The 15,807-nt window shown below is 43.2% G+C and overlaps 1 protein-coding gene across 3 annotated transcripts in view; it reads left to right on the top strand.

The window, feature by feature from the left end:
• Positions 1–15,807, top strand: part of B3GNTL1 (UDP-GlcNAc:betaGal beta-1,3-N-acetylglucosaminyltransferase like 1) — a 285,348-nt gene that overhangs the window by 244,689 nt on the left and 24,852 nt on the right. For all 3 annotated transcript variants that reach the window (XM_060252291.1, XM_060252290.1, XM_060252289.1), the window contains one exon: positions 8,937–9,011. In XM_060252291.1, the coding sequence (XP_060108274.1) occupies positions 8,937–9,011 (75 nt within the window). The remainder of the gene's footprint in view (positions 1–8,936; positions 9,012–15,807) is intronic.

Genomic DNA, 15,807 nt, shown 5'->3' with positions numbered 1-15,807 from the left:
TTGTAATATCAAAATCTCTTCATAGAATCATAGAGTTGGAAGGGACCTCTAGGGTCATGTAGTCCAACCCCCTGCACTATGCAGGAAATTCACAACACTTCCCCCTAAATTCACAGGATCTTCATTGTTGTCACATGGCCATCTAGCCTCTGTTTAAAAACCTCCAAGGAAGGAGAGCCCACCACCTCCCGAGGAAGCCTGTTCCACTGAGGAACTGCTCTAGCAGTCAGGAAATTCTTCCTAATGTTGAGCCGGAAACTCTTTTGATTTAATTTCAACCCATTGGTTCTGGTCCTACTTTCCCGGGCCACAGAAAACAATTCCACACCATCCTCTATATCAGGGGTGGCCAACGGTAGCTCTCCAGATGTTTTTTTGCCTCCAACTTCCATCAGCCCCAGCCGTTGGCCATGTTGGCTGGGGCTGATGGGAGTTGTAGGCAAAAAACCTCTGGAGAGCTACCGTTGGCCACCCCTGCTCTATATGACAGCCCTTCAAGTACTTGAAGATGGTGATCATATCACCTCTGAGCTCTGTTGGGGTGCATGGTCTCCACCACTACAGTGGTCCCGCATGCTCAATTATGCATGAGGTGATTTTAAAAATTGTTTATAAGACGTTTCAGTGGCAGTTCAGATCCCCATTGGAGGAAATTGTCTATTCCAAGAGTGATTAGAATGTCTCTTTTATGGTGGTCCAGGTCTGATAACCTAGATAAGGGAATCTTCATGGGGGTCCAGTCTCATGACATTAGCCTATACATTGATACATAACTCATGGATTGGGATGCACATTGCTTAGGAATAAGCATGAAAGGAAAATAGACTAAGAGAGACTGTACGTCTCATATTAATTTATTGGAACTGAGAGCATTCAAACTTGACTGCTAATAGAAATGGACGTCACAATGAAATTCTATGTGAACAAACAGGGAGGCACAAGATCCCTCCATTTGTGTAGAACGACCATGGTTCTGTGGCAATAAGACACACAGTCCAGTTGTCAGCAGTTCATATAGCAGGTCCAAGCAACACAGTGCTTAAGCAGGGACACAAGCACAGAGCAAGAGTGATCCCTATCAGACAAATATCTGACCCCTATCTTTGAAAATTTGGGATAGCCTGAGATAGAGCTATTCACAGAGAACAAGAAACACACTCTTTTCTGTTCCAGAGCGGCTAGAAACATAAGATTCTTGGGGGATGTCTTCCAGTGGCATTGGCAGGGCCACCTATTTTATGTGTTTCCCAACTATTGGTATCCTACACAAAATGATCCCCAAGATAAGGGCAAACAGACATCATATATCCTCCTAGCACCTTTCTGATCCAGGAGGATGTGGTTCCCAGTACTGTGGAAGTTTGCCAGGGGGTGTTGCATGATACTACCACCAAAGTGAGATCTCCTGTTTATAGGACCTGATTATCATCTGCTGTCAGAGTTCTTACTTCTGACCATGTGGATAATCATACAGTAGACAAGTTTTCACCTAAAGTGAAACAGGTTATAATAGCAGCATGCAAACCCACAAGAGGGCCATATATCATCACTATTTATCCTGGTGAGGGAAATATTGGCCATAAAATCAAAAAAGATATAAGGATTACTGGAACAGAAGAAGATAAAGAAGAACATAAAATGAAAAGTTATGTGGATGATGTCATAGCAGTAACAAATCCAAGTATTTATCTGAAATACACAATGGAACAAATAATCAGAGTTTGAACCTCTTCCAGATACAAACTGAATAAAAAGATGACGATAACGTTATTAGAGGCAACAAAGTAAGACCAAGTAGAGATACAGAAAATAACAGAGTGTACTGTTACTAAAACGATAAAATACTTTGGCATTTTAGTAATAGCACAAAGTCATTATTTAAAGATAACTATCAAAAAGTCTGGGTGAACATTAGTGAAGATTTGCAAAAATGGAAAAGATTGAAAAATTCATGGCTGGGAAGAATTTTGGTTGTTAAAATGAACATTCTACCAAAGTTGACTTTTTGTTTCAAATGTTACCAAGTTCATACAGACAAAAACGTTTTTAAAAATGGCAGAAATTGATAAATAACTTCATATTGAATGGGGAAAAGCCAATCATAAGATTTAAAGTATGAGAAAAAAAGAGGTATTTTGGCTGTATTGAATATTAAACTGCATCAATAAGCAGCTGCATTGGTTTAGATCTCAGACTGGATAATAGATTCAAACAGAAGGAGCATCACATTGAAAATAACTGATATGAAAGAAGGAATCTGCAATTATTTATGGATTAAGAAATCATTAAAATAATTCAAAGACAAGATGGTAACCATATTCTGAGAGATGGATTTTTAAGAAAATAGTTACAATGCAAAAACAATGTCTGTCTACCTCACCATTGATACCCCCAAATTGATGCCTTTTATTGTGATAAAAGAAAGAAAACTGACCATATAATTTATGAATATATAAGACAAGAAAAAAAATAAAGCTTGGCAAAAGATTTATAATGAAGGAAAGATTACTCCATGATGGTTATATTGTCAAATGGTATTTAAATATAAAGCACAAATAGCAAAGGAAGGAGATAGAGAAAAAAGATCTTTGAACATTTATTCACAGGAGATCTTAAACACCTATTAGGAAAATTTATAAAATGTTACTGCAACATGTTACAGAAACAGAGCAAGTAAAAAAAAAATATGATAAAATGGATGCAAAACTTAGGAGAGAATGTATGTGTGAGCCAGTGGTAAAAATTATGGACTAAAGAAATCCAGTTCATTTATTGTAATTAGCCATTGGCTGCTATAAATCTACAAAAATCTCAAGAAGAAGGAAAGTAAACTAGAAGTTAAAATATACAACGTAATGTGTAGGGTATAACAAAGGTATAACAACAGATGCAATACAATGGCAATAACAATAAAGATGTAGACATAAAACTAAAAGTTATCCCTTCACATTGCCACCTTGGCACGTATTTTCTTTGCTGCAAGGGCAAAGACTGAAACTTTCTGGGAGATATAAGCATCAATATCAGATAAAAGAAATACTATTTTTTCCTCAAACGAATAAGCACTTCGGCCTGACAGAACTGCATCTAAAAATTTAGCCCTTGGACTGGAATAGATCGAACAGAAAAGTAAATAGTGAGGTAAGTCCTCAATTGCATGAGAACAGCAAATGCATAAAAGTTGAGCCACTGGAGCTTGGTTAAAGAAACTAAAAAAGACTTAAGAAATCAAATTTACTGAATCTGAAACATTAAGGGAGAATTGGTACAAAATGTTTTTAGATGGTATATTACACCTAAAGATATTGCAAAAACTAACAAAGAATACAATGAGAAGTGCTGGAAATGTCCGAGTACAGATTCAGCATTCTATTATATGTGGTGGACATGTAAGAAGCAAGAAAATATTGTAGAGGTATTTGAAGATATTAAAATTTAAGTTTGTGATTGACCCCAAAAGTATGCTATTAAATGTCATACCAAGTAATATTACAGTAATACATACTGAATTATTTAATTATATGGTGACAGTGGCAAGGGTCACATTTGCAGCAAAATAGAAAGCAGAAAACTGCCCAGAATTGAAAGAATGGGAAAATAAATTAAATGATTATTCAACAATGGCAAAATTAACATCTTACATACATAATAATCAGGATGGGGACAAACCAGAAAAACATGGTTCTTCTTGTGGCTTGTGACATGCCCAGTTCACAAACCATGGACTTTTTGTTGTGAACTTTTTGACACTAAATAGGATGTCTTTCCCCCATAAAGCACTTTCCTGGGGGCAACTTCCTTGAAGGGCTGTAACTCGGACCCCATAAATACAATCCTCACCAATCCTGGAGGGCAGGTAGAAGAGAGTCAGCTGGGAATCCCCTGCAAATTTGGTGCCTCTAGCATGCGGGGGGGGGGGGAGGTTCTACCAGGTCATGAACCTCAAACTGGTCTGTTTGTCCCCAAAACTTTGTTATGGTTTGTGGTTCATGAACTGGACATGCCATAAACCATGAACCAAACTCTATTTTTCCAGTTTGTGCCAATCCCTAATAGTGGAACCATTTCAGATTTCCAGGAAAAATTGAAAGTATTTTTAATTATATTGCTGAGAATCAATATTAAATTGTTTAATAGTTAAAGCAGAAAATGATAAAAATTATAGAGTCAGACAATGTGTGTGTAAACATGGAATGTTAGCTATTATGTAATTAAGGAAAGATGGGGGGGAAACCAAACAGAAGTACAAAATTCAGTATATATAAAGTAATTTTTAATGAAAGTAAATTTTGATCAATAATAAATTTAGGGTAGTTTTTATTTGTATATGTAGTAGCTGTAGAAGATCATAGCTGATTGTTTATGCATTTGCTTATATAAAGCGATTGTTGATGTTTTGTTATTTGTATAATTGTAGTTATTATTGTGTGATGAAAATAAAAAAAAATAGAAAGCAGTGCAGGAAGGAGAGGAATTTGTATGTTTCAAGGGGGCAGAATAAAGGAAGAACTGCATCAGTGCAATCAGTCTCAGTTGGTAGTATCTGCAATACAAACAGTTTATGAAAAGGCTAAGGTCCATTGTCCAATAAACTTGAGAGCTCACTTGACATGATCACTAGTTTCTTTGGCAGCATTTTGTGCCAGACTCGTCCTAGAGGACATTTGTAATGCAGTGATATGGTCCACTCCCTCTACATTCGTCAAGTACTATCTGATGAATGTGGACTCGAGAAGTGAAGCTGCAGTAGGAAAAACTGTGTTATTTGTAATGCAACCTTTCCTACTGCAGCTTCACTTCTCGATATTCCGTTGATCAGCCCACACCCTCCTCCTAGGGTGTTGAACTTACTGTTCTCCCATGTGGGACTGCACGGAAGCCAAGAAGATGAAAACAGAGTTGCACTTCTCTGTAGCTGCTGTGCAATGAGTGATCTCTACATGGGGCTACCCTTGACCCAGACTTGGAAACTGCAGCTAGTGCAGAACGCAGCAGCACGGCTGTTAATGAGGCTCCCTTGATGGGAACACATTCAGCAGGTGCTGAAAGAACTGCACTGGCTACCTATTGTGTTCCAAGTCCGTTTCAAGGTGTTGGTATTGACCTTTAAAGCCCTATATGATTGGGGGCTTATCTGTCTTCTGGATCACCTTTCTCCACATGTTCCCCAGAGAGCACTGTGTTCAGGGGCACAACAGCCACTGTCCATCCCCGAACCAAGGGAGGCCAGGCTGTGCTTTACATAGTCTAGGGCAGGGGTCCTCAAACTTTTTAAATAGGGGGCCAGTTCACTGTCCCTCAGACTGTTGGAGGGCCGGACTGCCGTTACTGTACAAGGCCGCGGGCCGTCAGTTCTCCATCTTCTGCATCTCTCTCCCTTCCCCACACCACACACCCTGGCCTGGGAACTCACCTCACCTCGGTATCACCTCACACTCTGTCTCCGCCGCCTCAGCCCAGTGCCGGAAGTGTGCGTTGCTAACGCGAGTTTAGGTCGAACGTCACTTCCGGTCTGATTTTGCCATAACCCGGCGGGCCGCATAAACGTCCCCAGCGGGCCACATCTGGCCCGCGGGCCGTAGTTTGAGGACCCCTGGTCTAGGGCCTTCTCAGTGGCAGCACCTGATATATGGAATGCACTCCCAGAGGCCATAAGGGCCCTGCGGGACCTCTTTCAATTCTGCAGGGCCTGCAAAACCAAGTTATTCTGACAGGCCCTTGGCACTTAAACTGGGAGAGGACTGCTGCCTACACTACTGAAATATTGGAACTACTACAGGTTTAACTGTTAGTAAAGGACAATCTCACCTAGGTAGTTATTTAACAGCACCGTAAAATGGTTTTAAAATGTTTTAATAGTATTTATTGTTTGAAGTTTGATCGTTTAGTTGTATTTATTGTTATTGTGAAATTTTGAACTGATTGTTAGCTGCCCTGAGTCTGCTTGTGGAGAGGGCGGGGTATAAATTAAAGATAATAATAATAATAATAATCCCCTGTGCAGGCACACATCCCTCCCTCCTTTCCCTGCTGTGGGCTGCCAAATGAGCAGTGGCCTTCTCATGGCAGCAAAGGGAAGTGAGGGCAGGAGTGATGGCCTACTTTTGTCGTGTGACCCTTTGGATGGGAAAAAGAATAGTTGGAGACAGAGGGGAGGGGGAGCACTCCAGAGCCTAGAAGCTTCTTTTAAAAGCTTGGAAGTGCCTCTCTGTGGCTGGCCTGCAATAATCTAGTCCCAGGTATGCTTGCACAGATGAACAGCGGTTACAGGTAATGCAACCTGTTTTAGCAGCCTTGCTCAGCTCTTGCAAACTGAGGGCAAATTCTCAAAGAACAGATGAGGTGCTGGAAGACTGGAAATGGGTAAATCTTGTCCCCATCTTCAAGAAGGGGGAAAAGGAGAATCTGGCTAACTTCCTACCCATCAGCTTGACATCTATACCCGGAAAAGTTTTGGAACAAACAATCAAATAGTCAGTTCTTGAGAATTTGGAAAGGATAGTGGTGATTACTAAGAGCCAGCATGGGTCTCTCAAGACTAACCTTATCTCTTTTTGTCAGACTAACCTTATCTCTTTTTCAGAGAAAGTTACTACCTTGCTAGATCAGGGGAATGTTGTAGACATAGTTTATCTCGATTTCAGTAAGGGTTTTAATAAGGTTCTACATAATATTCTTGGTGACAAGTTGTTAAATGTGGTTTGGATCCTATTATTGTTAGGTAGATCTGTAACTGGTTGACAGATCATGCCCAAAGACTGCTTGTAAATGGTTCCTCATCCTCTTGACAAGGAGTAAGAAGTCGAGTGCCTCAGGGATTTTTCTTGGGATCTGTTTTGTTCAGCATCTTTATAAATGTTTTGGATGAAGGAATAGAGGGAGTACTTATTAAATTTGCAGATGACACTAAATTGAGAGGGGTAGCAAATATGGTAGAAGACAGAATCAGGATGATCTTGACAGTCTAGAAAACTGGGCTAAAACAACATGAATTTCAAGGGGGATAAATGTAAAGTTTTGCGTTTAAGTAGGAAAAATCCAATGCATATTATAGGATGGGGAAAACTTATATTGTGTTCAGTTTTGGACACCACAATTTAGGAAGGATATAGACAAGCTAGAAGGTGTCCAGAGGAGGGCAATGAAGATAGTGAGGGGCCTGGAGACCAAGTTATGTGAGGAAAAGTTGAAGAAGCTTGGGTATGTTTTAGCCTGAAGAGGAGACGACTGAGAGGTGATTTGAGAACCATCTTCAGGTACTTGAAGGGATATCACATAAAGGATAGTGCGGAGTTGTTTTCTATTGCTCCATAAGGTTGGACCAGAACCAACAAATTGAAATTAAATCAAAAGAGTTTTCAACTGAACATTAGGAAGAACCTCCTGACAATTAGAGTGGCTCTTTAGTGGAACAGGCTTCCTTGGTATGTGGTGGGCTCTCCTTCTTTGGAGGTTTTTAAAGAGAGGCTAAATTGTTATCTGACAGCAATGCTGATTCTGTGAACTTAGGCAGATCATGAGAGGGAGGGCAGGAAGGATGGCATCAGTGCTGAGTTCTGGTGGCTCTTTCTTATATACCCAGGGAAATGCCAATTGCCACTTTGGGGTCAGGAAACAATTTTCTCTAAGCCATTTTGGCCAGGGATCCTGGAGGGAGGGAGGCTTTTTTTTGCCATCTTCTGTGCATGGACCAGGGGTCATTTGGGGATGTGGTGTGGGGGAAAATAGTTGTGAATTTTCTGCATTGTGCAGGGGTTGGGCTAGATGACCATGGAGGTCCCTTTGAGCTCTATGGTTGTTTGATTTATCAGGAACTGTCCATGTTGTTTTCTCAAGTTTGTTTTCTGAATCACAAGGGCTAGAAAACTGTTTTGTTTGCTCATTAAAAAGGCACTAGGATTTTGAGGGTTATAAACCGAGGACATACCATGTGGGAGTACCAGATTGAGAATTTGAGCACCAACGGAATAGATTTTATACTGCATTTTGGCAGCAGAAATAGCATTAGTGCCCACTGATGTTTTGTCTTTGTAGTAAGGAAATTGGGTTGAGGTTTTGATTTGTGAGCAAATCAGTAGCTCCAAGTAGGATATCAAGCTTTGTCCCATTCCTGTGCCCTAGCTGGCTCTCCTCCATCTCCTTATAAATGGCTGTCATATTGAGTGGGAGTAAACAGGCAGATGAAAATAAATTGTTCAGAATGGCAGATTATCTTTTTTATAACGATTGCTTAGAAATATGAAATAAAAGAGTGAATGAAACTATACTTCCAAACAGAACATTTCCCATCAGGAAATTCAACTCTCCTGCAGAACAAAGATGATGAATGAGAGCTTGTAAAATTAATACAGTAGAAGAGGGGAAACAGAATGGTGTGGGGTTTTGTGAATTAGTTTCTTCTGTGTTCCATAAATTATGCCATTAAAAAAAAAAAAGGATGATGCCTCTGGGGCTGGATCCTACCCATGCTGACAGTGGAAATTTTGTTACTCACTTAAGAGGGACAACATCCCCCCCCCCCCCAAACACACACACCATTGTATGCAGATGCCAAAACAACATTTAAGGGAGATAATTTATATCTCCTCACCTTTATGGGAGACTGTCTAGCAGCACTCTGTGGGCCTTGCTCTCAAAGTGGCATTTCTGGAAGCAGGGTCAATTCCATTCAGTTCCAGCAAGGGGAGCAGAATAAAATCGTTGCATGTAAGTGACAGAAGATGTGCAATGAACCTACATCGGCACTCACCACATTGATGCACACAGCTGAATTTGCAGTTAAAGAAGCCAAGACTTCTAGGAAACTGTATTTAGGGGAGACGGGGGAGAATGGTGTGCAGGACACAGTTTAATGTATTATACAGTTTTGTTTATTTGACTCCAAACTAAAGCCTTAGAGTACAAGCTAATAAAGAAATTCGCTTGTCTTCTTCTAGGAAAACCCCAAGCCCAGAATACCCATCATACATTTCAGAGATGCTTCACCACCTTTCATTATTTGTGTGAAACTGGTGAGTATAATTTGATATTTAAAAGCTATCTGTATGGAATCTACAGCAAGATAAAATACCATGTTTCATTTGCAGCAAAGCCTATTTTAAGGTACTTCTTAGGTTGTGTATTACCTAGTCACAACTCAAGGTTAATTTTTTGTTCTTATTTTGGAAGCTGAAGTACTATTCACTGCAGGGCCAGTTCAAGCCACTTGGCTGCCCCATATCCTACCATGGCAAGATGCAGGGCAGTGACGGCAGCATAGACTGGGGTAGTGAACCTTGTCCCCTGATGGCAAAGGGAGATGGAGCCTCCTCCCATTTGTGTTGCTGCCATTACAGTCCAGGGCAGATGCTTCCAGAGCCCGTACTGTACCCAGACTGTGACAACATGGATGGGACAGAGTTCTCTTAATCTCCCCCTCTGGATCCAAGCAGGACAGATGGAAGGAGGCTGACCTTCCTCCATGCTATCACATGGGTTCTGGGCAGCTGACTCACCGTCTCGCCGATGCAGGGATTCAGGGGTTGGCCTTAAAATGACTTTCCTCTTTCCTTCAAAGTTGGGGACAAAGGGTGACGATTGGGAGGGAGTCATCTCAAAGGCACCCGCTTAATTGTGGTGTGCCTCAAGGGGCAGTGCTTTCTCTGATGTTGCTTAACATCTACACGTGCCCCCTTGCCCAGATTGCCCGGAAGCATGGGCTAGGGTGCCATCAGTATGCGGATGACAACCAGCTCTGTCTACTGATGGACGGCTGGTCTGACTGTGTCCCAGAAAATTTGGACCTGGTGTTGCAAGCCTTGGCAGGATGGCTCAGGCTGAGTCGTCTGAAGCTGAACCCGATGAAGACAGAGGTCCTTTACCTGAGTTGCAGAGGTTCTGGCGGGAAATCCCCCTACCAACTTTTGACAGTGCACCACTTACAATGGCGCCCAGGGTCAGAAGCTTGGGGGTGCTACTGGAGCCTTTCCTGACAATGGAGGCCCAGATAGCAGCCACTGCCAAAACCATCTGTTACCATCTTAGGTAGGTACGGCAGTTAGTTCCCTTCCTCAAGCACGGTGACCTGGCAACTGCGATCCATGCTATGGCCACCTCAAGATTGTAATGCCCTCTACATGGGGCTGCCCCTGTCCTGAATGCGAAAACTGCAGATGGTGCAGAACGCTGCAGCCAGGCTGGTACTGGAGCTCTCCATGCGGGAGCACATACAGCCTGGACTGCGGACACTGCACTAGCTGCCGGTGGTATACTGGATTTGCTACAAGGTGTTGGTTATTACCTTTAAAGCCCTATATGGCTGAGGACCTGCCTACCTTAGGGACCGTCTCTCCCCACATGTTCCCCAGAGGGTACTTAGATCAGGAACACAAAATCTATTATCAGTCCTCAGGCCGAGGGAGGCAAGATTGAAAACAACTACAGAAAGAGCCTTTTCCATCGCTGCTCCCCACGGGTGGAACCAACTGCCTGAGGAGGTCAGAACCTTGCGGGACCCTGCCCAGCTCTGCAAGGCTTGCAAGACAATATTATTTCAGTTAGCTTTTATCTGAATGACGACCGCCACCACAATATTAGATCCGGTTGGATGTCCAAGAACACTGAATGCCATCCTAAATCATATGGAATTAGCACTAAATTGTTGAAACTGTTTTAAATTGTTTTAATTTAACGTTTTATTTAACTGTTTTTATTGTTATTCTATTATGCTTGTAAGCCGCCCTGAGCCTGCTTCGGTGGGAAGGGAGGGATATAAATCAAATAAACTAAACTAAACTCGCCTGGTTTTCAGCTATCCTTGTCCCCACCTCAGTACCCTCACAAGCAGGATGGAGCAATGCAGATCAGGGGTGTCAAACATGCGGCCCAAGGGCCAGATCAGGCCCCCAGAGTGCTCCTATCAGGCTTGCAAACAACTCACTGTTATCTGCTTCCTTCTCTCTCTCTTGCTTCCTTCTGCATCACAGCTTTCTTTGCCAGGCTTGCTCAATTGCACAGGAGCTGCAGAGCAAAGCTTCTATTTTCTCCATTGCCTGACCAGCACATGAAGCAACTTAGTACAAAAGTTCACAATACCCAGCCATTGCATATTTTCCCCCTCAGCCCTAGGCTCAAAGCATTGATTATGACATTTCTGTAATGAATGTCAATAAATCAAAAGTAGGCTTGCTACTAACAGATACTCACATGAACAACACCTGAACAGCATACTCAAGATTGCTACCACAGATATTGTCTCCAGATTTTGATGCAATAATTCAGAGCAAGAGGTGTAAGTGATTGAAAACTGTTAAACAAAATATTGCAAGAGTGCTATTCTTTTAACCATACTTTAAGGTTTTTTTAAAAAAAATTAGTTTGTCTGTATCCTTCATAAAATTTGTATCTCCGCTACCTAGCATTACATTTTATGACACATTTTATGTCAGATCTGGCCCTTGTAACAAATGATTTTGACACCCCTGGTGTAGATATTCCTTTCAGCTGGCAGCTGTGAAGAGGAGAGGGGCTAAACAGGCTGAGAACAATGTAGAGGTAGAAGCTGCTTAAAAAGCAGGTCTGTCTCCTTTGAACATGAGTGCAGGCAGTACAGGCGGTACAGCTGGGGAATGGTAAGGCAAGTATTGCTCTTCTCATGGCACCTTCTTGATCTACTTGTGAAGTGATCTGCCCCTGCCAGGCTGTTCTTTACACCCTTCAGATGACAGAAAGGAAAAGATGTGTGATTTGACTTCAGGCTACTTTGTGACTGAGACTTTCTCATGAACCAGTGTACTTTGTGTTATATTAGAGCACTGCTGGATACACACAGAAGGTACAATGCTAAAACTTTAAATTACATCTAGGAAGGTGTTATCTCAAATACACCCATGCCAGTAAAATTCTTAACTGCAGCTAAAATTGCACTCATCAGTTCATTATACCTCCATAAAAGAAACTTAAATGATTCAGGGCTCACTTTAGTAAGGAGGCCTCATTGAGAGTCTTGCAGCTTTCTCCAAGAGCCAGTTGCTGGAAATCACTTTTGGAACGTAGAAATGCTGTCACACTTCCATTGGCACTTGGGAGAGACATATCTGGCCATGAACTACATTCAGTTAGCCTCAGAGAGCCAGGGTGCTTGCCACAGGTTCATGAGGGTGTGAGGGGTCTTGAGGCCTGGCTCTTTTATACAGCACAGCTGTGAGGCCTGACAATGAACTGTTACTCTAAGAGGAAGCCTTTTTGTACTCTGTGTTCATTACAGCATCTGCTGATCTGAAACTCCATGACATCCATCTGACAAATAAGTAATAACTTGGCTGGGCTACAAGTGTCCACTAAAGAACTTAAAGCAAGATTGTCAGCACCTCAGGGCATCTCACTGCAGGCACTGGGGAGTTAATCAATGTAATGATGTATTTTAGTTAGTTGTATTTAATGGAGTTCTTCATAACACATCCATTGGTTGGTAGAGTTTTCAGGGCAGCATATTTGCACGGTACACCGAAAGCATGATTGCTTTGGAATTTCAAAATAGCCAAGGATAATAATTCAACAAGGACTGCCTTTCTTCCTGCCCCACAAATGCAGGCCCATAGCTACCAGGGGGTCAGGGGGGCCAGGCCCCACCAGTCAATCCCATCACACCTTTCTGGCCCCTTCAATCAGTCTCCGTTGCTCATTGCCGCTCACCACCATTGCTCTGAACAATGCTACTGGCTGTTGTCTCCATCCTGCATAGCAGAAGGGAAAGCAGGCAGCCCATGCAAAGGGGAGGGGGGAGGCCTCGCAAGGCTTTATGATCTCTTCAAAGACAGCAGCAGCAGCAGGCTGGAGGGAGTCAGAAACCAACACACCCACTCTGCCTAGAAGCATGAAAGGACTCCCTCCCTCCTCCCATTTTAAAGCAGCTAACTAACAAACATATGAGGCTGCCTTATACTGAATGCCCTCGGTCCATCAAAGTCAGTATTGTCTTCTCAGACTGGCAGCAGCTCTCCAGGGTCTCAAGCTGAGGTTTTTCACACCTATTTGCCTGGACCCTTTTTTGGAGATGCCGGGGATTGAACCTGGGACCTTCTGCTTCCCAAGCAGATGCTCTACCACTGAGCCACCGTCCCTCCCAAAACTTGCCCTGCAGCCTTTTGGGACTCCCAAATTGGGAGTTGTAGTTCTAATTCCCTTTGCTATGGTTGCAGTAAGAGAACTACAACTCCCAAAGTGCAATGCAAGACGCTGAAGTTTTGCTGCTCCTGCTGGGAATTCCCTCCCTCTCCCTTTACCCCAGTCTTTGTAGTTTCTCTTTTTGATTGATTTGGGTCAATGCACACATAGCTGATGGCAGCTTCTCCTTGGATCCAGGGGCATAGACGTTTCAATTTCCTGGGGGGGGAGGCTGGGGCCCAGTCAGAGGCATTTGATCCAGTGACATCATAGGGAGGAGCCAGTGACATCACAGGGAGGGGCCTCCATTATTTTCCATAGGAAATAATGCAGTGTCCAGCAGACATTTCCTCTCCCCCCCCCCCCACTGTTTTCTGATGACCCTGAACCAGGAGGAGGGCCTCCAAACTGGGGGATCCCCTGCCCCCAACTGGGGATTGGCAATCCTATGCCTAAGTGGTGAACAATTGCCAATACATACCTTCTTGACCAAGTCTTTAAGAGTGTAGTCATTTGGGGGGGGGGGGGGGGGTAATAAGCTTGCTGGGGCCATTAGTTTTCAAAAGGATCTGGTTCAGCATCCACTTTAATGAATGTAAACAATCACAGACTTGAAGAAGACACAAAATATCTATCTGCCTAAAGAACCCCCCAATACTATAGCAATATGTATGCAACATAGCAATACAGTGTTATTCTTTCCCCCAGTTTCTTCTGTAACCATTAACGAGTTGAACAGAGTTTGAGTCCAGTAACACCTTTGAAACCAACAAAGTTTTATTCTAAGCTATCCTGTGCTATCAAACTTCCTCAGGCATTCCCTCCCCCTCCCACCTCAAGGGGAGCTGATCTCTGCCATCTATTTGGATAGCAGTTGTAATTCTGAATGATCTCCAGCCCTCACCTTGAGATTGGCAACAGTGTTTCCCCAGGAGGAGAGGCCTTTCCCTCAGAGGCCTATGGTGATCCCTTGGGAATTTCCCAGCAACCTGGAAAGGTACCACTAAAGGCCTCTGGGCGAGTGCCCCCCGCCTATTGCCAATCTCCAGGTGAGATCTCTTAGAATTACAACTGCTATCCAAATAGATGGCACAAGTCAGCTCCCCTTGAGGTTGGGTGGGGTGGGGGACATACAAGTTAGGGCTTCAAAGTGGGATCTGCCAGATCCAGGTTCTTGCTGTAGAAGCTGATGGTGATTTTGGACCAGGCATAGACTTCCAGCCTAACTTGCCTCTCAGGGTTGTTGTTCAGATCACATGGGGGGAGAGGAGAATGATGCAAACTGCTTTGCCCCCCTGCCCACTGTAGAAGCTGCAGGGAGGGAGAAGGTAATGGAAAGCTGAAGTCAGAGGGGCAGATAATTTTAAAAGACCTCTGATCTTTCAAATCTTTCCTCTTCCCAGTCTCACTTTCCTCCAATTGTAAGTATGTTGAGCCCAACCTTGCAGCCTGACAATTACCACACTGAAAGTGGATGCAGCCAGGGAGGATCAAGGGCTATACTTTCCAACAGACACCAAACATATTTAAATATTGATGTGCTCTGCATATCAAAACCTTAGTAATTAATCTAGTGAGTCCAAAGATACAGCAAAATTTTGTGCAGAAAACTTACCCTTTGCAATATCAATTGTTCCCCTTTAGCCCTCTAGGCAGGCCAGATGAAAGGATAAATTATAAACATCTTTTCGAAGATCTGAGAGATCTGTCCCTACTGATAAGTGTACTCCACTTCTGTTGCCAGCCTTACCCATAAACCTTATCAAAGTTCTTTCCCCACCCACTTGATGCAGGTCTGCTCAAAACAGCTTTTCCCAGAGACAAAGCAGTCTTCCTATTCACACATATGTGTTTCCTGGGAGGAAAGAGAAGGGGATGTTTACTTATCTCATTGTCTGCTCTGTAGCTCAATTAGCATTTGTAAGAAGGGGGAAAAGATACACCTCTGAGTCTCTGACTCCCTTCTTGGCAGCTGAGAGGGGAAAAAACACAGAGGGGATAGCTTTACTGCTTCATATGCCTTTGAAGATCATTTCAAAGGAGTATTGCCGGTGGGGGCTTAGCCCCCAGGGAAAAAAATTGGGGGGGGGCAGGAGCCCCAGAGCCCCCCCGTACTTTACACCTATGCTTGGATCTGCAGCTGTGGCTGAGAGCCAGCTCCAGGTTTGGAAATTCCTGGGGATTTGAGGCATGAAGCCTGGAAAGGCCAGGGTTTGGGGAGGGGAGGAAATTCACTAGGGATGTGAAACCATTAAATCTGCACTCCAGACCACTAATTAAATTAAGCATATTGTTGTGCTTCTTGGTAAGCTGTTTAGGGCATATTTTATGGAGAATGTGATTTCATAAGAGCAAATAGCTGATCCATCACATGTTTGAACCTCCTGAAGCTACTGAGTTACTCTTTGCATTTCATGGCAGTAGTCAGTCAATTGCCTTTAAGAAACAGAAGAAACAGCTCAGGGGTGCGATCACACTCACCATTAAATCCATCTGCAACGCGCCTGTATTATAATCCGCACAGCCACTTTTCCGATCAGACAACAGCCAGGCTCCCGTTCTATCCCATGTGGGTCCTGTTGCTGGTCGATCAGATTGCTCTACCGGACCTCGTTTCATGAGATGTCAATCTGCATTAGCGCAGGCGCAGTGATGCCCGCTATC

This window comes from Heteronotia binoei, chromosome 13 (assembly GCF_032191835.1).
Source record: "Heteronotia binoei isolate CCM8104 ecotype False Entrance Well chromosome 13, APGP_CSIRO_Hbin_v1, whole genome shotgun sequence".
Lineage (NCBI taxonomy): Eukaryota > Metazoa > Chordata > Lepidosauria > Squamata > Gekkonidae > Heteronotia > Heteronotia binoei.
Note: the sequence above shows the minus strand (reverse complement) of the source record. Positions and strands in the feature narration are given on the sequence as shown.